The following is a 19,605-nucleotide window of genomic DNA, read 5'->3' as shown; positions in this document are numbered from 1 at the left end:
CCCCTTAGAAACAGCAAGTGTTGCAAACCTCCAGCCCTGAGGTAATTCTGAGAGGAGGTGAGCCAGCGTCTCAATAGTTCAGGCTCACCTGAGACTCTGTGCAGATTAAACAGAATTGGTTCTCTCTCCTGGCCGGCCAGCCCCACCATGTGAACCTGTCATCACCCCCTTTCACCCGACTCCTCTGGTGGCAAAGTCATTAGGAGACACACAGCACAGTGAGTGCACACGGACACAGGAGCCATGCCATGGATGTAAAGATGGGCTTGGATGGACAGACGGACACCAAGTGGCCCATGTGGGGGCAGGAGACTGAAGCAGCTCCTGTGGGGCTGAGCTGCAGGGCCCCTCGCAGGCTGGCACCCGGAGCTCATGGAGATGGCACAGCAGCCTGGAGCGCCCTCTCCCACAGTGAGGGGAGTGGAGGAGACCCCGAGTCAGCAGAGCTGACAGCCCAGGCAGAGCAGCTCCTGCGTCCTTGGGAGGGGAGGTCCCAGGCAGATGGCAGAGGGGCTGAGTCTGAAAAGACAGCACCGGTGTCTGCCTCTCAACAATGGCGATGACGTGGGCTCAGACACAGAGCATCTCTCCTCCTCTCAGTGCTCACTGTCCCCATGACCTGCACCTGGGGTGGGACCAAGCTGGGGGATCCCTTCATCTCCATCCCCCATGGGATGGGGCCCTGGGGCTGGTCTCCCCAGTCTCCCTCCTGACATCCCAGCTCTGAGCTCTGGACAGGGCAGTGCCTGAGGGTCTGCACCCCATGGGACACAGTACAGGGGCCTCAACTGAGACAATGAGCTGCAGGGGGCACTCGGTAGGGACAGCAGGTGGGGGGCATGGCTGAGTGCTGGGAAATTGTGCAGATGCAGTCACATCTGCCATGTTGTCCCCTCAGGCTATTGCCAGTTCTCGCGAGAGTTGGGACATCCTCGGAGCGCCTGTTCCGCCATGTTGTATGCTCAGGGCATTGTCAATTCCTGCAATAAGTTTCAGTGCTCTCACAGAGTTATTATCCTACCCTGGAGTGCTCTGGTTACTCCTCCCCCCTTCCCATTCTCACAGAGTTATTATCCTACCCTGGAGTGCTCTGGTCACTCCTCCCCTTCCCATTCTCACAGAGTTATTACCCTACCCTGGAGTGCTCTGGTTACTCCTCCCCCCTTCCCATTCTCACAGAGTTATTATCCTACCCTGGAGTGCTCTGGTCACTCCTCCCCTCCCCATTCTCACAGAGTTATTATCCTACCCTGGAGTGCTCTGGTCACTCCTCCCCTACCCATTCTCACAGAGTTATTATCCTACCCTGAAGTGCTCTGGTCACTCCTCCCCTTCCCATTCTCACAGAGTTATTACCCTACCCTGGAGTGCTCTGGTTACTCCTCCCCTTCCCATTCTCACACAGTTATTATCCTACCCTGGAGTACTCTGGTCACTCCTCCCCTTCCCATTCTCACAGAGTTATTATCCTACCCTGGAGTGCTCTGGTCACTCCTCCCACTTCCCATTCTCACAGAGTTATTATCCTACCCTGGAGTAATCTGGTTACTCCTCCCCTTCCCATTCTCACAGAGTTATTATCCTACCCTGGAGTGCTCTGGTCACTCCTCCCCTTCCCATTCTCACAGAGTTATTACCCTACCGGGAAGTAATCTGGTTACTCCTCCCCTTCCCATTCTCACAGAGTTATTATCCTACCCTGGAGTGCTCTGGTCACTCCTCCCCTTCCCATTCTCATAGAGTTGTTATCCTACCCTGGAGTGCTCTGGTCACTCCTCCCCTTCCCATTCTCACAGAGTTATTATCCTACCCTGGAGTGGTCTGGTTACTCCTCCCCTTCCCATTCTCACAGAGTTATTATCCTACCCTGGAGTGGTCTGGTTACTCCTCCCCTTCCCATTCTCACAGAGTTATTACCCTACCGGGGAGTAATCTGGTTACTCCTCCCCTTCCCATTCTCACAGAGTTATTATCCTACCCTGGAGTGCTCTGGTCACTCCTCCCCCCTTCCCATTCTCACAGAGATATTATCCTACCCTGGAGTGCTCTGGTCACTCCTCCCCTTCCCATTCTCACAGAGTTATTATCCTACCCTGGAGTGCTCTGGTTACTCCTCCCCTTCCCATTCTCACAGAGTTATTATCCTACCCTGGAGTACTCTGGTCACTCCTCCCCTTCCCATTCTCACAGAGTTATTACCCTACCCTGGAGTGCTCTGGTCACTCCTCCCCTTCCCATTCTCACAGAGTTATTATCCTACCCTGGAGTGCTCTGGTCACTCCTCCCCCTTCCCATTCTCACAGAGTTATTGTCCTACCCTGGAGTGCTCTGGTCACTCCTCCACTTCCCATTCTCACAGAGATATTATCCTACCCTAGAGTGCTCTGGTTACTCCTCCCCCCTTCCCATTCTCACAGAGATATTATCCTACCCTAGAGTGCTCTGGTTACTCCTCCCCCCTTCCCATTCTCACAGAGTTATTATCCTACCCTGGAGTGCTCTGGTCACTCCTCCCCCTTCCCATTCTCACAGAGTTATTATCCTACCCTGGAGTGCTCTGGTCACTCCTCCCCTTCCCATTCTCACAGAGTTATTATCCTACCCTGGAGTGCTCTGGTCACTCCTCCCCTTCCCATTCTCACAGAGTTATTATCCTATCCTGGAGTGCTCTGGTTACTCCTCCCCTTCCCATTCTCACAGAGTTATTATCCTATTCTGGAGTGCTCTGGTCACTCCTCCCCTTCCCATTCTCACAGAGTTATTATCCTACCCTGGAGTGCTCTGGTCACTCCTCCCCCTTCCCATTCTCACAGAGTTATTATCCTACCCTGGAGCGCTCTGGTCACTCCTCCCCCTTCCCATTCTCGAGAGAGCTATTCCCATAAAAGCCCTTCTTCTTCTGCACCTCTCTCTCTTGCCGGTGCTTCACTTCTGTGTTTAAACCCAGGGAATGTTGCTGCATGAGGCGGCCATTGTTGCTACCTCCACGTGGCCCAACCTGCTTCTCTCTCACCCAACTCTGAGGTTCCAGCGCAAATAAAGATTTGCGTTCCCTCTTCACTCCGGATGTCCTCTCTCTCTTCTCCACAGCGCGGCATGACAGCTGAGGGAGCTGTAGCACTTGTAGCTGCGCCCCTGTTCTCGGGTCATGGCACTGAAGGTGAAGTTGGCCTGAGAGGGGGCAGCTGAGTTCCGCAGCTGCAGGAGATGCAGGGGAGCAGGGGACCCCTCCTTGGACAGCCAGAAGGTGTCAGCAAGGGTGTCAGAGCAGCACTGCAGGGTCATGTCCCATCTCCAGGGTACCCAGGGTCCCAGCAGGGCTGACTGGGTGGGCCTGCTATATGTACCTGGGAGACGTTTGTGGGGGTCACAGAAGCCCCCACCCCAGAGACCCTGACTTGGAGCCCCTATTCTCCAGGGACCCTGCTGTGGCCCTCCTAGACTACACCCCTCTGGGGTCCCTCCTCTCCTCCCTATGCTCCCTGCCCCAGCCTCCTCACAGCAACCCTCCATGCACCATCACCCAGGGGTGGGGAGGCCCAGCTCCCTGGGGGGCTTCTCACCCACCCCCAGGAGGTCCAGGTAGTCGGTGAAGGCTGACCATACATGGGCCAGGCTGTGATCCCTGATACACCGGTACCAGCCCCCTTCGGGCTGTTCACAGAGCCCAGGAGAAATTCAGGGGTATGCTCCCCATCCAGCCTTTGTGGGCCCTGAGGCCCCTCATTTGTGGCCAGGGCAATTGTGACAAAGCCAGCCTGGGAGTGACATTGCAGGGTCAGGCTGTCAGTACCAGTGGGCATGGCTGGGCCTCCAAGGATGGCGCCTTGAACATGCCTAGGGACACACGGACACACAGAACTTGTTGGTCTGCTTCTAATTCTGCTTCTAAAACCCCTTCTGTTTCATTGGTTTAATCCCCCTGCTTAACACTGTATTCTATTTACATAACCACTGTTAACTAAGCACCACCCTGCCTGCAGGGCATTGGTTTAATCCCCACTGGTTCATGATGTCTTTTTGCTCCACCCCCTCTCCTAGTACACCCTGATTTGCACCAGTCTCTTTTAACTCCACCCTCTCTATGTCACATCCTGTTTCCACACTATTTGGCAAGTATATATATAAGGACAGATTGTGATTAGAGCTTAGCTTAGATTGTGTTGCATTCCACATGAATAAAGAGATACTGCTTCTCAGCTCAGCCGTTGAGTCCCTGGTCATCTGTCTCCCACCCGTGAAGCTAGCCTGGCAGGAACTCACCTCATGCCCAAGGGGCAGGGTCCTCACTGCTTCTCCAGACTCCTCTGGACCTCTGAGCCCAGGAGATCACCCCAACACCCTTAGGCCCACTGACACGTGTTTTGGGGATCCCCCATGAACCCTCAGGGCCCATTGTGCACATGACATAGGGCATTATGGGTGCCAGGCTAGCTTTGTGGGTGGGTGAGAGAGACAGCCAGGGACACAGTTCAGTCTTTATTCATGTGGAACACATCGCAATCTAAGCTATCTCTAATCACAATCCTGTCCTTATATATATATACTCGCCAAGTAGGGTGGAAACAGGATGTGACATAGAGAGGGTGGAGCGAAAAGAGACTGGTGAAAATCAGGGTGACTATGGGGGGAAGCAAAAAGACATCATGAACCAGTGGGGATTAAACCAATGCCCTGCAGTTAACAGTGGTTATGTAAATAGAATAGTGTTAAGCAAGGGGGATTAAACCAATGAAACAGAAGGGTCCTAGAAGCAGATCTTAGAAGCAGACCAACACATGGGCACCTGGAGAGACAGGACAGCAGGGCCCCTCACCTGTGACCTCAAGATGCAGGGGTCTCTGGGCTCTGACCATTGCTGGGGATAGGAGCTGGAGGAGCCTTAGCACCTGTAGGTGCACCATGGGAGGCATGCACAGGGCCCACAGGGAAGAGGACCTGGGGTCTCCTAGGGAAGGATCACTGTTCCATGTGGAGTGGCCTGTGCCTCCCAGGCATCCAGAGATTCCCCCCTGGATGGCCCCCACCATGCTAGACCTCGGCTTATGCAAGGTCCCACAGAGGAGAATTCAGATTTTTTTTTGATGATGTTGTCAATGTAGTCTGCATTCTCTCACCTCCTGGTATAGAATCCTTCATGAATATCTCCCTTTTATATATCTATGTACATATATGTATTATTTATATTTATTTTCTTTTTTTTCCCCAAAGCACTACTCAGCTCTGGTTTATAGTGGTGTGGGGGATTGAACCTCAGACTTTGGGGTCTCAGGCATGAGAGTCTCTTGCATAACCACTATGCTGTCCACCCCCAGCCTGATAATGAATCAATCTCTTTACCCTCCAGGGTGTGTGAGTATCCGACAGCAGAGATGCGAGGCTCTGTGTTTTTGCTTGGCCCCAGCAGCTGGCTGACCATGAGACCCATGTCTCTAGAATGCGCATCTTCCCTTCTGATCACTCTCAGCTGGTTTGCAGTTCTCTCCAAGTTCCTGATGTTGCAGACGCCCTGCTTCGTGACCTTCCCCACTGTGAGCTGTCATGGGCTGAGGTTAGCTGCACGCTGCCTGCAGTCCTGTGTCTGACACACTCACTCCTGTTCTGGCTGTCACTTCACACCTTGATTGTTAAGAAACCAGCTGCTTTATTATACAGACGTGGGGTTGTTCTCTGGGAGGGTAGAGTTGGGAGATCCCTCACCCCCAGGACCCTGGGAGTCCTCACTGGCTGTCCATCAGCAAGTGTCCAGGTGGGGAGAGAAGGCTCTGTGACTTCTGGGGTCCCTGCAGTCCAGACTTTTGACTGGGTACTGGGGGATCAAGATCAATAATCACAGAAGGGCATGGGGATGGGGACTTTGTTCTGGATGGCAGACGAGAAAGTTGCCGGAGGACCTTTTCACCCTCTGTAATAAGGTTTTTAATATCAGGGTGATTATTATAGATTTTTAAGATATCATTAATTAAATTCCAGTAACAAAAGGCAGAAACAGGTACACGTTCAGGACCAAAAGACTGATAGTGATCATTAAGACAGTCACCAATTCTCTTCTGACGCTTCTCATCTATAGTGCCTTCCTGGGGGAACCAGGGGCAAATATTTCCAATATAATCTTAAAACGTCTTTACTTTCTTTTTAACCCTAGTTCCTCGTGTCTTGAGTGACTCCTTGAGTCCTTTAATGAATAAATCTTGTTTGCTAAATTCATGTCCCATGGTTTTGCTTACCTCAGCCGCTGTGACACTCTCCTCCAGATGCGACTCACGGTCGGGTATTTCCGTGGCGATCTCTGCGAGTCTTTGCATTACCCCCCTCGGCCGCGATGACTCAGTGAATTCGGGTAGGCCTACCCTCTCGATCAGCGGAGTTCCTAGGTCCAGAAGGCTTCTTCGCCCCACGCTCGGGTGCCAGAATGCCCCAACCAGCAGGGCGGTGAACAGGGGCTAGGAACCTAAAAGACCTGGAATGATAGGGACAGGAGACACGAAAGAACGACAGCAAGACAAGTTTCTGATCAAGCTGCAAAATTTTATTGTGAACACAGGCATTATAAGGCTTTGGGGAAGGAGAGGGAATGCTGGAGGAGGGGGAGGGGGAGCAAACTTCAAAGCGGAATGTTCCTTGCAACAAATGGCCGAAGCCATGTTTGTTACCACAACTGTGTGTTGACTCACTTGATTACTGATAAATGGTTTACCTGAGGGGAAATGGCCTGCCCAGGGGGGAACTAACACTTGTCTCGAGGGATTCCATAGTTTCAAAGCTTATCATCTATCAAGCAGAGAAATGACTCCTGGCACCAGACCCCTGGGCTAGTGGGTGGTCAGAGCAGCATACAGGCTAGGCTCCTGGGGGGCTACTCTCACCAGGAGGAAGGGGGAGCCGCCCCTTGCCTGAGGGTCAGCTGGGTCACGTCCTGGAGGACTGTGGAGGCAGCAACCTGTGGGGAAGCGAAACATTGAGCAGGTGTGGGGCTGGGGTGGAGAGGATGGGGCCCACATAACTGTCCACCTGTCTGTCCCCTTTACTGGCACTGTCCTGCCTGTCCCTTCCAGGCAGGTGGGGGAGAAGCAGAGGTGGCCACTCCCCAGCTGAGTCCCTCCTGCTTCACCTGGGCATAGGTGGCTTCCTGGGTGTCTATACCCAACTCCCAGGCTGTTGAGAGACAACAGTGAGGCTCAGCCTGGCTTGGACCCCAGGGGCCCTGTGCTGCTCTCCACATCCACATGCTTCCAGGCAGGTCCCTTTCCTGGGGGTCCTGGGGCCATCCTCTGCAAGGGGTGCTGATGCCCTGGGGTGTGGCTCAGACCCTAACCTCACTCTTCCTGCTCATCAAATCCAGCCACCTGGCCCCCTTTGGAAAGGGGTCCCCTCATCCTCAGGTGCTGGCACCTGCTGTCCCAGGCCCCACCCACCTGCTCCTCCCTTTCAGGGAACACTTTGCTCTCATGCGTGACCCATCCCAGAGTGTGTCAGCATGAGGTGTCAGGGGCCTTGATTCCAGGGGAGAGGCGAGTGTGGACCCCAAGATTTGGGACACAGGTTCGGGCACATCACTGGGTTCAGACTGGAGACGAAAGCAGGGCTCACCAGAAGGTCCAGCTCTACCCCCTCCTCAGGCTGTGTCTCTGCAGCATCTGGGGGGCAGAGCAGGGGGTTATGTGGGGGGTCCCCTAAGATCTCTCAGGGAGTGGCTACCCTATTCCCCAGTGAGGCACAGCATGCAGGTTGAGGGGTGGCCAGATCACACAGTTGGGTCTCCGTCTGCACCCCACTCACTCCTCTCAGCCCCCATCATCCATAAACTTCTGTCCCCCCAGCTGCTCCTCCTCTTCCTCTCACTCAGGGTCTCTTCTTGGGGTGGGGGCACAGCACTGTGTGTGTGGGGGAGACACAGTGTCAGGGCAGGCAGAGGCTGTGGGTTGGTCGGGGGTCCTTGGGGTGGGGGTACCTGGTCTGCAGGCCTCTGTCTTGGGGCTCTGGGCTAGCAGCCCCTATGGGAATGAGAAGTGAGTCTTGCCTTGGGGTGACCCCCCTGCACATGGGGTTCCAGAGGGTCAGGGACCCTTGTGTCCCAGGAGCTCAGGAGTAGAGTCACGGACCAGCCCTCAGCTACACCTGCCATGTGCTGGCTGGGCCCCTGGCTTCTGCCCCTCTGAGCAGCCCCTTCTGTGTGGCTACTAAGCCCCCCTGAAGCTCACGGGAACTGCTCACCGGCCTTCCTGTGTGCACCCCGACAACTGTGTCTCAGGAGGTAGAAGAGGAGAAGGAGGGAGAACAGCATGGCCAGGGCCACCAAGATGCCGATCAGAATGTTTTTGTCCCATGGGTAACCTTGGGCAGGAGCTGTGTCATGAGTGAGGGGTGGCATCACCTCACTGAGCCCCTCAGTGCCCCAGCTCAGGCTGGGACTGTCGACCCTCCCCTCACACACAGGGGTCCCCCTCCCCACACAGATGGGGAAACTGAGGCTGAGAGGGAAGTCAGGAGCCCTGGATATTGGTCTGCCATGCAGAGTAGGACTGGGGCAGGGTGGGGTCCCTGAGGCCCCCGATGACACACCCCCAGAAGACACCAGCAGGGCTGAGTGTCTGCAGGTGGACAGACGCCCCAGAGTCTCCCCTGCATTGTGGGCCCTTCCTGTCACCTGCACCAACACCTGGGGGCATGAGGGCTCAGCACCACCCCTGGGCCCTGGGAGCCGAGGCACAGCCACTCACCAGCTTTGGAGTTGGGCCCTTTGGCCTGGGGGTTGCCATCACCAGGCCCTGTGAGTGACACCAGAGGGGGTCTCCATCCACAGCAGCCCCTCGAGGGCTGGGAGGGGCTGGGGGCTTCTCAGGCAGAAGCCTCGCCGTCACCCACTCTGACTCAGGGTACTTGTTCCCACCCTACCCACAGCTCCTGGGGCAGGACTGAGCTCAAAAGGTCGGGGGCCTCACCTGAGACCAGGAGCTGCAGGGGGGCACTGGGCTGGGACAGCAGGTGGGGGGTGCTATTGCTTGAGCTGTAGCACCTGTAGGTGCCCCTGTGGGCTGCGGTCATAGGCTGGAAGGAGAACTCAGCCTGGAATCCCTCAGCTTGGGGCTCTGACCTCAGATGCCGGGGGTGGGCAGGAGCGCCCCCTCCTTGGACAGAAGGAAAGAGTCCCTGGGGCTCTGTGACTGACAGCGCAGGGTCACCTTCTCTCCTGGGGCCACAGAGGGGCCCGGCTGTACCAAGAGGGAGGGGATGTCAGCCAGCCATCCTTGAGAGAGGAAGAGGTGAGGGCTGCTGCCCCCTGGCTCTGAACCCAGTCCCCAGGGCCTGTCTCTGAAGACCCTCCTCTCTGTCTCTGCCCCATCAGTCTCTCTTCCCCTCCCCCATCTCTCCCTCCCTGCCTTCCCTCGCCACATCCCTCCCCTCACCTCACCCTGGTGGTCCCCCTTGCAGAGTCTGTCCAGACTGAGCTGCAGGCTCCTCACCCGCCACCAGGATGTCTAAGGTGCTGCTGGGTACTGAACACAGAGGGGAGCGGCTGTGGCCCCCATAGCACTGGTACCGGCCTCTGTGGGAGGTTCTCACAGGGCCCAGGGAAAACTGGGCCTGTGAGAGCCCAGCCTGGGTCTGCTGGCCAGGGAGCTGTTGGAAGCCAGGGTCCCCCTCCAAGGACAGAGCGAATCTGTCGTAGCCCACAGCAGAGCCACACTGGAGGGTCAGCGTCTGTCCAATGGCCATGACAGGGCCCTACAGGCTCAGCAAGGAGGGCTTCCCAGATGCCCCTGCAGAGACCAGCGGGCACTCAGGAAGGCCCACCCTCCCCTGCCCTGACCCAGGACACTGCCCCACACCCTGTGTCTCACAGAAGGGAAACCCAGGTCCCCTCCCCCAGCTGCCCCCCTGGGGCTCCCCTGAGAGCAAGACCCCAGTAACCTGTGTGGGACCTCAGGCCATGGAGGGTGCAGAAGGGACCCTCACCTGGGACCTGCAGATGCAGGGGCTCACTTTTGGGTGACCACACCTGGGGGCTGCTCCTGTAATAGCCATGGCATCTGAAGGTCCCCCTGTGGCTGGGGTTCACAGGGCCCACAGGGAACAGGGCCTGTACCTGCCCACTGGGGTGTGGCTGAGTGTCCAGGGTCCAGGGGGACGTGTTTCCTCCTTGCTTAGTCAGAGCCATCCTGTCAAATCCCTGCCATGAGGCACACTGGAGCGTCACTGTCCTTCCTAGGGTCACCACAGGGCTCGGCAGGGCTGACAGGGAGGGTTTGCTGTAGAATCCTAGGAGAGGACGCGGCGGCATGGGAAATGGAATCTCCTTGGTCCCCAGGGCTGGTGTGATGGGGTCCCATGAGAGAAAACCCCTTCCTGAGGGAGAACCTGAGCTGGGACCCCTGAGTGAGTCTCACCTGAAACCACCACCAGCTCCCGGGAGTCACTGGGCTCTGACAGGCCAGCAGGGCCAACACAGTAACAGAGGTATCTGCCTGCATGGAGATCTCGCACATTGGTGATAAAGAACTTGACCTTCCTGGGCTGCCATGGCCTCGGTATGCTCCAGAGATATGAGCTTCCATCTTTATAGAGACTGCATCTCTGTGTTCCCAGAGTCCATTGACACCAGAGGGTCACAGGGCTCCCCCAGGGGACCACAGGGCCTGGATCAGCCCAGAGGATGGGCTTGGGAAGGAGTCCTGGAAAGAAATCAGAGGTGGGGTCACAGCACAGTCCCACCCCCAGTCCCCAGCTCTCAGCCCAGGACCCTCCCTGATGCCCCCCACCCTCACATCAGCCAGATCGGCTCATAACCATCCCCAGGGCCAGGAGTCCTCTGTCCTCAATGAGGGTCCTAAGAGCCTGGGGACAGACTCACCTGCCTGCACACAGGTCCTGGGCCCCACACTCAGCCCTGGAAGAGAGTCCCTGTGAGAGGGGTGTCCTCAGTCCTGGGGAAGCCTCCCCACACAACCCCTGAGTCCTGGGGCCCTGACCCAGCAGGCCTGGCTGTGGGGTCCCTCCCAGACTGGGGTGTCCCCCTGGTCCATCTCACCCAGGAAGAGCAGGGCTGTGAGGGTGGGGGTCATGGCGTGTCCTCCTCTGAGGCAGCTGTGCACATGGAGGGAGCCTGGGCATGGCAGGATGGAAAGACTCTCAGGGTGTGGCCATTCCGTACTGACTCTTTCTGTCACAGGGTTTTCTCGTCAGCCCCACAGGAAGGGGAATTGCCCCGCCCCATCTTGGCAATAGAGTCTGTGGAGCAGTAAACAGACCTGGTCTCAAAGCCTGCCCCAGAGTTCCCTCCCTGTCAACCTGCTCCCCACTCATCCTGGGCTATGGGATGAGGGTCCTGAAGCCCCAGCTTTGGGAGGGGCTCAGGGCTGCTGCCCAACAGACTCTCATGTCACTATGCGGTCAGCTCAGGTCCTTGTGGTCTGGGCACCAAGAAACCTGGGAAGAGAGGGAGCTAAGATCCCTGTTACTTTCTTTAGATCTTTTTTTAGGGGGAATATTCGGGTGGTAGTGCAGCTGGTTAAGCGCAGGTGGTGCAAAGTGCAAGCACCAGCGTAAGGATCCCCGTTCAAAAACCGGCTCCCCACCTGCAGGGGAATCACTTCACAGGTGGTGAAGCAGGTCTGCAGGTGTCTGTCTTTCTCTCCCCCTCTGTCTTCCCCTCTCTCCATTTCCTTCTGTCCTATCCAACAGTGACATCAATAACAATAATAATAACTACATCAATAAAAACAAGTGCAACAAAAGGGAATAAATAACTAAATATAAAAAAGACTTTAAAAATAAAATCTTTTAAAAATATTTTATTTATTTATTAATGAGAGGGATAGGAGAGAGAGAAATAGCCCGTCATCACTCTGGTACATGTGCTGCCGGGGACTGAACTCAGGACCTCATGCTTGAGAGTCCAACCGTTTTATCCACTGCACCACTTCCCGGACCACAAAATCTTTTTTTTTTTAATTGCCACCAGGATTATAACTTGTATTCAGGATTATAACTTGTAACTTGTATTCTTGGAAGCAAATTTTTCTCTTTTTTTTAAATAAATATTTTATTTATTTATTAATGAGAAGGATAGGAGGAGAGAGGGGGGGGGAACCAGACATCACTCTGGTCCATGTGCTGTCAGGGTTTGAACTCAGCACCTCCTGATTGAGAGTCCAACATTTTATCCACTGCACAACCTCCCAGACCACGCAATTTCTTTTCTTCTCTTTTCTTTCCTCTCTTTCTTTCTTTTCCTATTTTATTTCATAAAACTTAGAGAAAGTGAAAGGTGAGAGGGAAACAGAGTAGGAGAGAGAGAGAGACACCTGCAGCCCTGCTTCCCTGCTTCTGAAGTGTCCCCCCTGCAGGTGAGGAGCTGAGGCTCGGGCTTTGGTCCTTATGCAGGTGACAGGTGCCCTCAGCCAGGTGTGCCACAGCCTGGCCCCTTTCTCTCCTTAAATATTTATTAATTTTAATTACTTTATTTATTCATTCATTTATTATTGGATAGAGACAGAGAGAAATTGAGAGGGGAGAGAGTGATGGAGATGGAGAAAGACAGAGACACCTGAAGACCTCCTTCACCACTTGTGAAGATATTTTCCCCTGCAGGTGGGAACCGGTGGCTTGAACCCAGGTCCTTGTGCACCATAGTGTGTGAGCATAATTAGTTGTGCCACTGCATGGCCCCTAATTTAGTTTTTTTAGAATTTCTTTATTGGGGGATTAATGTTTACAGCCAGCAGTTTTCTGTGCAATACAATAGTTGACACTGGGACAAACGACCTTTCTCCACTTGCTCCGACATCTCACAGCACTGGGCCCGGGGCTCCTTCAGCCTCACTTTACCTGCCTGCTTCCCGCCTGCCCCTTCAAGTCTTTGGCAGAGCCCAGCACCTTTGCTGACAGAAACCAGCTGCGAGGCCTCTTGTGGTTCATGGCAGGATAGGGGGCTCGGAGGGGCGCTGATGCCCCTTTTGCATCAGCTCCTTTCATTTCTGCCCCTGCACTCGAGGGAGGGGAGGTGGTCCTCCCTGGGGATTCTGGGGTCCCCTAACTTCTGTTGAAGGTGATGTGGGTCTGCCCTGGAGTCCCCGGGTGGACTCATGCCACCTGTGGGAGGGGGTTCCTTTCTCACGCAGGGGCTCCATGCTCCTAACTGTCCATATGAGGGAAGAGGGTCATCACCCTGAGGGCAAGGGTTGCCCTGACTCCTCACTGGGAGGGGAAGGTCCTCACAGGGGGGCTTGGAAGGGCCTCCTACCCCATGCGGGGGGGCTGGTTCCTCACTAGTTTGGGGGGGTCTCCTGTCTCAACCTGGAGGCAGGAAAGTGAGTTGTTGGTATGCTTCATATTGGTTTGGTCTCCTTCCCTCCACCTCTGGGAGGTGGTGGTTTAGCCCCTGCTAGTTTCGCACGCCCACTGCTCCCCGCCCCCTTGTCCCCACCCCCGAGACCCTATGGACGTCCAGAGTCCCCGCCACAGCTGCCGGAGGAGAAAGATGGGGAAGCACATGGTGTGGTGATTTGCCCACTCGTGAATAAAGATTAAACTACGTTCTCTGCCCAGCCGTGTGTCCTCGAGTCTCTGTCTAAAGCTAGCTCAGCCAACTGGAGCCCCGAACTTGTGGTAAATTTCTAACCTGCTACAAGTTTTGTTTCATAGTAAGTAAATTGCAGCTGTCAAGTTCTCTACAGAAAAGCGGAATTCCAGCAGCTGACCTTCCTCATACAACATTCCACCCCCTGGCATTCTTCTGTGGACATCTGCTTTGGACTGGCACTCCTATTGGACTCACTGGTACACCTTTTGGACACTTTGCACAAAACTAGCAGCTTTCCTTTATGCTGCTGGATTTCTCAAAGACTGACTGCAGCCAGCTGCCTTGAGACTCTAGGCCTTACCCTTCCCCCATGCTAGAAAATACCCATCGAGTGGTCCAGGAGATGGTGTAGTGGATAAAGCATTGGACTCTGAAGCATGAGGTCCTGAGTTCAATCCCTGGCAGAACATGTACCAGAGTGATGTCTGGTTCTTTCTCTCTCTCTCTCTCTCTTCCTATCTTTCTCACTAATAAAGTATTTAGAAGAAAACCTACCTACTTTTTAAAAAAAAGCATTTCATTAAAAAAAAAAAAGAAAAGAAAATGCCCCCAGAGGCAAAAAAAAAAAAAAAAGGTTCCCCTCAGGCCTTCCCTTGGCAGCACACTGGTTCTTGTTGCTTGCTTACATGTTCCTCCATGTTTTTGCCAGTTTCTTTTTTGAAAATGCCTGTACGATATAGGTTTCTGTTCACCCCACACCCCTGTACTGTGGTCATTTAGTTAAAAAGAAAAGGGGGAAGTGTTGGTATGCTTCATATTGGTTTGGTCTCCTTCCCCCCACCTCTGGGAGGTGGTTGTTTAGCCCCTGCCAGTTTCGCATGCCAACTACTCCCCACCCCCTTGTCCCTGCCCCTGAACCCCTATGGACGTCCAGAGTCCCTGCCACAGCCACTGGAAGAGAAAGATGGGGAAACACATGCTGTGGTGATTTGCCGCTCATGAATAAAGATTAAACTGCGTTCTCTGCCCAGCCGTGTGTCCTCGAGTCTCAGTCAGGCAAAGCTAGCCCGGCCTACTGGCACCCTCGAACCTTAATGACAGTGGGTCCTCGCTGTCGGGGTTCCTGGGGTCTCCTCAGTCCCTGTGAGGGAGAGGCAAGGTGCTCTGGGGCACCCCGGGTGTCTAACTGCCCCCTTGGAGGGATTCCGGGGTTTCCTCCCTCCTCCTGGGGAGGCATGTGGAGTCCTCACTGAGGGGGTCTCCTGCCTACCTGTGGGAGTGGAGCTGGATTCTCACCTGAGGGCTCCCTGGAGGTGTCCCTGCTCCTAACCCACATGTGGGTTGGGGTTCCCCCTGGAAGAGACTCGGGGTCTCCTAACCCCAATGTGGGGACAGAGTCCTCCCTGGGGGAGACTCGGGGTCTCCTAGCCCCAATGTGGGGGCAGAGTCCTCCCTGGGGGAGACTCGGGGTCTCCTAGCCCCAATGTGGGTTGGGGTCCCTGTGGGACCTTACATAAACAGAGGTCAAGCATGGCACAGGCTACTGCAGGGGGGTGGGGGGCTGGATGCCTGGGAGGTAAAGGCCTTCTGTCAGTCTCCCCAGGGGTTTTTCGCCTGTATGAGTTGAGCAAGAGGGAACTTGACGAGCAGATCCCAGCCCCCCTGTAAGTCTTCCTCAAGCAGGGACCCACATCCCCTCTGTGCTAGCTGGTGGTTTCACTTCCTCATTCCCCAAACTATCTCGACCACTTACCCAACAGTTACTGGAAAGACCCTCACCATTTCTCTAGACCCTGCTGTCTTGACCACATAAGGTATCCCTTAACCGACCTGTCTTCACCACTGCTTCCCCCTACCACCCTTTAAACACTCTGCTCTGCTGCACAGTAAATGTGCCATTCCAGCGATGGTATCCTGAGTGATCTCTGATTTTGTCTCTTGCCACTGTCTCCAGAGAGAGAGGTCTCAGCACGCTCACCCCTGATGCCCTTAGTCTAGACCTCTTTGGCCCCCACCTTTGGTGCACAACAGAGTGGGTTAGATGACCAGGTCTGACTGAGGAGAGGGTCCACATGGATCCCAACATCTGGTGCCCCAACATGGGGCAACAACCCTTGCCCACGCAGCAGAGAAGTCCTGATTTCTGGTGAGTGTCCCCCGCCACTCAGCCTCTGCAGCCCCATCCATTCAAGGCACTGCAATTCTGTCTCTTACTCTCTCTCTCTCTCTCTCTCTCCCCCCCCCCTTTCCCTTCTGCTCAAGAAGTGGTCTGTCGCAGACTTAGGCAGGGGAGGTCACAATTGAGAGATTCTGGCCAGAGAACCCCCTGGTGTTTCTCAAAGGTGGTCTCTCCTCTACCTAGAACCCAACAGCTCAGTGTCAGACCCTTCCCTCCTCTCTCCACAGAGCCCCGTCGCAAAGGATCAGTCATGCTGGGGAGCAGCTGACACCAGCTGGCCAGGGTACCCCATGGTGTTGGCCAAAGGCCCCCCTGCCTCTGCCTGGTCCTCGACAGCCCATCCGGGTGTCAGGACAGAGTGGAATCTCTTCTACTTGACTTTCCTGTCTGACTCCTCCTGACATGGGTAACCTCCCCTCTCACAAAAGGACCCCCAGTTTCACTGTTTCTGTTCTCTCTTTGCCACCCACTCTCTAAAACTCTCCAAAAAACAAGCCCTTTCTTTCTGGGATATTGTCCTTCGAGTTGCCCAGTGGTTCTCCACTGATAACATTTATGACTCAGACGCTTGGACGAGAGCCGCATATCTTGCCCGTAAAGAAGAGTCAGTGGGGCTTATAGAACTCCCCGTCTGATTTCTGGCTATTGTTGCTGCTCTCTGACAGTGTGCTGACACCCGAGGGGTGCTGAGAAGTCCTCCTCTGATGCCTCTCCCATGCCTTTGGCCGAGGCCAAGGAAACTGATTCTGATAACGAGTCTGATCCGACTGATCTTGAGATGGTAATTTCAGACCTCACAGAGCAGATTTCCCTCCTGGCTAAAGCCCCGGAGAACCACCGTGGACTCTAAAATTCCTTCCTTCCTTCCCGCCCCGCATCCTTTCATACTCGGAAGCCGCTCTGCCCACCCCAGCCCTTGGCTGCTCCGAACCCCCTGAGCCCCCACCAATTACTTCCGCCCCTCCCTTAACCAACACATATGTCAGCTTCACAATCAGGCTGTCCGCACCATTCAGTCCACGCCTTTCCCGTTAATATTGCCCAGACACTGAGCCCTCCCCCCTAGTGGAAAGACTGAATCAGACTCTGATGAAGAGGCAGCAATAACTTCAAAATCAGATCGCTTATCTTGCCTACAAGGCTGAGCAGGGCTTTGATCTCTCTCTGCCGCTCTCACTCTCAGTAAAATAAATAAAATATGGGTCAGAGAATTAGCATAATGGTTATAGAGAGGACTTTCATTCCTGAGGCTCTCAGGTCCCAGGTTCAACCCCCAACATCACCGTAAGCCAGAGCTAAGCAGTGCTCTGGTCTGTCTGTCTTTATCTCTGTATCTCTTTTTTAAATTTTATTTGATAGAACAAAGAGAAATTGAGAAAGGGGGTAAAGAGAGAGAGACACTTGCAGCCCTACTTCACTGCTTGAGCCTGGATCCTTGTGCGTGGTGATACATGCACTTAACCAGATGTGCCACCACCTAGCCCCCTTGAATCTCTCACTAAAATAAATAAAATAAAATGGGGGCCATGAAATGGCACACCCAATTAAGTACATGTAATACTATGCACAAGAACCCGGGTTTGAGACCCCAATCCCACCCACAAATAGGATGCTTCATGACTACTGAAGCAGGTCTCTGCAGGTGTCTCTCTATTCCCCCCCCCTCAATTTCTCTCTGCCCTATCAAATAAAATAGAAAAGGGAAAAAATACTATGGGGAGTGGTGGATTCATAGTACAGGCATTGCGCCCCAGGCAAAAAACAAATAATTATGTGGTCCGGGAGGTGGCACAGTGGTAAAGCTTTGGACTCTCAAGCATGAGGTCCCGAGTTCAATCCCCAGTAGCTCATGTGCCAGAGTGATATCTGGTTCTTTCTCCTCCTTTCTTTCTCATAAATAAATAAAATATTTAAAATAAATAAGTAATAAAATAAGTTTTCCTTCTGAGGTCATTTTGATCCTCCTCGACATGAGTTTCCCCACTCCCATGAAGTTATGACTCCTTTTCTGCCCCAATGTCCTGGACCTGCATCTAGACACGTGCTCTGTTCCTGCCACCAGGCCCCATGGAGCCCCAGGACAGCGGGATGTGTGGTATTGTTCATGGTGATGACTGTCTGTAGTCATCTGGTCCCAGTTTCAGCACCACAGGCAGCAGAGTCCAAGGACCCCTCAGAGCTGTCACTGTACTGACAGTTCAGCTGCATAGGGTGGGGGCTGGGGTGCAGCCTGATGGCTGTGGTTAAGCAAAGGCTTCCTTCCATGCCTGAGTCTCAAAACACCCAGGGTCTAGCCCTCAGTCCCTACAGGCACCCCATGCCAGAGCTGCGAAGTGAGGGGGAGGGAAGGAAGAAAAAGAAAGAAACCGCTCGACTCAATTGCATAAACCAGGTCCCCGCTTTGGTCCTTTCAAACAGTTTCCAAGCAGGAAGCACTATTAGCACCAATATTTCACTCAAGCACGTGAGAGCTGTGACCACCCCACCCTCTCCGTCACCACACCATCTTCACCACGTGTCCACCCGCATCGCCACCACCACCACCACCACCGTCACCACCATCACTGTCACCACCACCACTATGTGTCCACCCGCATCGCCACCACCACCATCACCACCATCACTGTCACCACCACCACTATGTGTCCACCCACATCGCCACCACCACCATCACCATCACCACCATCACTGTCACCACCACCACTATGTGTCCACCCACATCGCCACCACCACCACCACCGTCACCACCATCACTGTCACCACCACCATGTGTCCACCCGCATCACCGCCACCACCACCATCACCACCATCACTGTCACCACCACCACCATGTGTTCACCCGCATCGCCTCCACCACCATCACCACCATCACTGTCACCACCACCACTACATGTACACCCGCATCGCCACCACCACCCACCACCACCACCATCACTGTCACCACCACTACATGTCCACCCGCATCGCCACCACCACTACCATCACTGTCACCACCACCATGTGTCCACCCACATCGCCACCACCACCACCAACATCACCACCATCACTGTCACCACCACCACTATGTGTCCACCCGCATCGCCACCACCACAATCACCACCATCACTGTCACCACCACCACTATTTGTCCACCCACATCACCACCACCATCACCACCATCACGGTCACCACCACCACTATGTGTCCACCCGCATCACCACCACCACCATCACCACCATCACTGTCACTACCACCACTATGTGTCCACCCACATCACCACCACCATCACCACCATCACCACCATCACTGTCACCACCACCACTATGTGTCCACCCGCATCACCACCACCACCATCACCACCATCACTGTCACCACCACCATGTGTCCACCCGCATCACCACCACCACCATCACCACCATCACTGTCACCACCACCACTATGTGTCCACCCACATCGCCACCACCACCATCACCACCATCACTGTCACCACCACCACTATGTGTCCACCCACATCACCACCACCATCACCACCGTCACCACCATCACTGTCACCACCACCACTATGTGTCCACCCGCATCACCACCACCACCATCACCACCATCACTGTCACTACCACCACTATGTGTCCACCCACATCACCACCACCATCACCACCGTCACCACCATCACTGTCACCACCACCACTATGTGTCCACCCGCATCACCACCACCACCATCACCACCATCACTGTCACCACCACCACTATGTGTCCACCCGCATCGCCACCACCACCACCACCATCACCACCATCACTGTCACTACCACCACTATGTGTCCACCCACATCACCACCACCATCACCACCGTCACCACCATCACTGTCACCACCACCACTATGTGTCCACCCGCATCACCACCACCACCATCACCACCATCACTGTCACC

General features: G+C 54.6%; 1 protein-coding gene across 2 annotated transcripts; it reads right to left on the bottom strand.

The window, feature by feature from the left end:
* Window positions 1-6,780: 6,780 nt before the first annotated feature.
* Window positions 6,781-11,158, bottom strand: LOC132533683 (leukocyte immunoglobulin-like receptor subfamily A member 6). 2 transcript variants are annotated; one of them, XM_060175738.1, is made up of 7 exons: window positions 11,030-11,158; window positions 10,853-10,888; window positions 10,389-10,673; window positions 9,958-10,260; window positions 8,215-8,346; window positions 7,591-7,637; window positions 6,781-6,940 (listed from the first exon to the last, which is right to left on the bottom strand). In XM_060175738.1, the coding sequence occupies exons 1-7, from the start codon at window positions 11,061-11,063 to the stop codon at window positions 6,863-6,865; spliced, it is 915 nt and encodes a 304-aa protein (XP_060031721.1). In that variant the 5' UTR covers window positions 11,064-11,158; the 3' UTR covers window positions 6,781-6,862. The 2 variants fall into 2 exon arrangements, with proteins under 2 accessions (XP_060031721.1, XP_060031720.1); XM_060175737.1 differs by lacking the exon at window positions 7,591-7,637.
* Window positions 11,159-19,605: the final 8,447 nt, after the last annotated feature.

This window comes from Erinaceus europaeus, chromosome 2, assembly GCF_950295315.1.
Source record: "Erinaceus europaeus chromosome 2, mEriEur2.1, whole genome shotgun sequence".
In the NCBI taxonomy this organism is placed as follows: domain Eukaryota; kingdom Metazoa; phylum Chordata; class Mammalia; order Eulipotyphla; family Erinaceidae; genus Erinaceus; species Erinaceus europaeus.
This window is presented reverse-complemented; position numbering and strand designations above follow the sequence as displayed.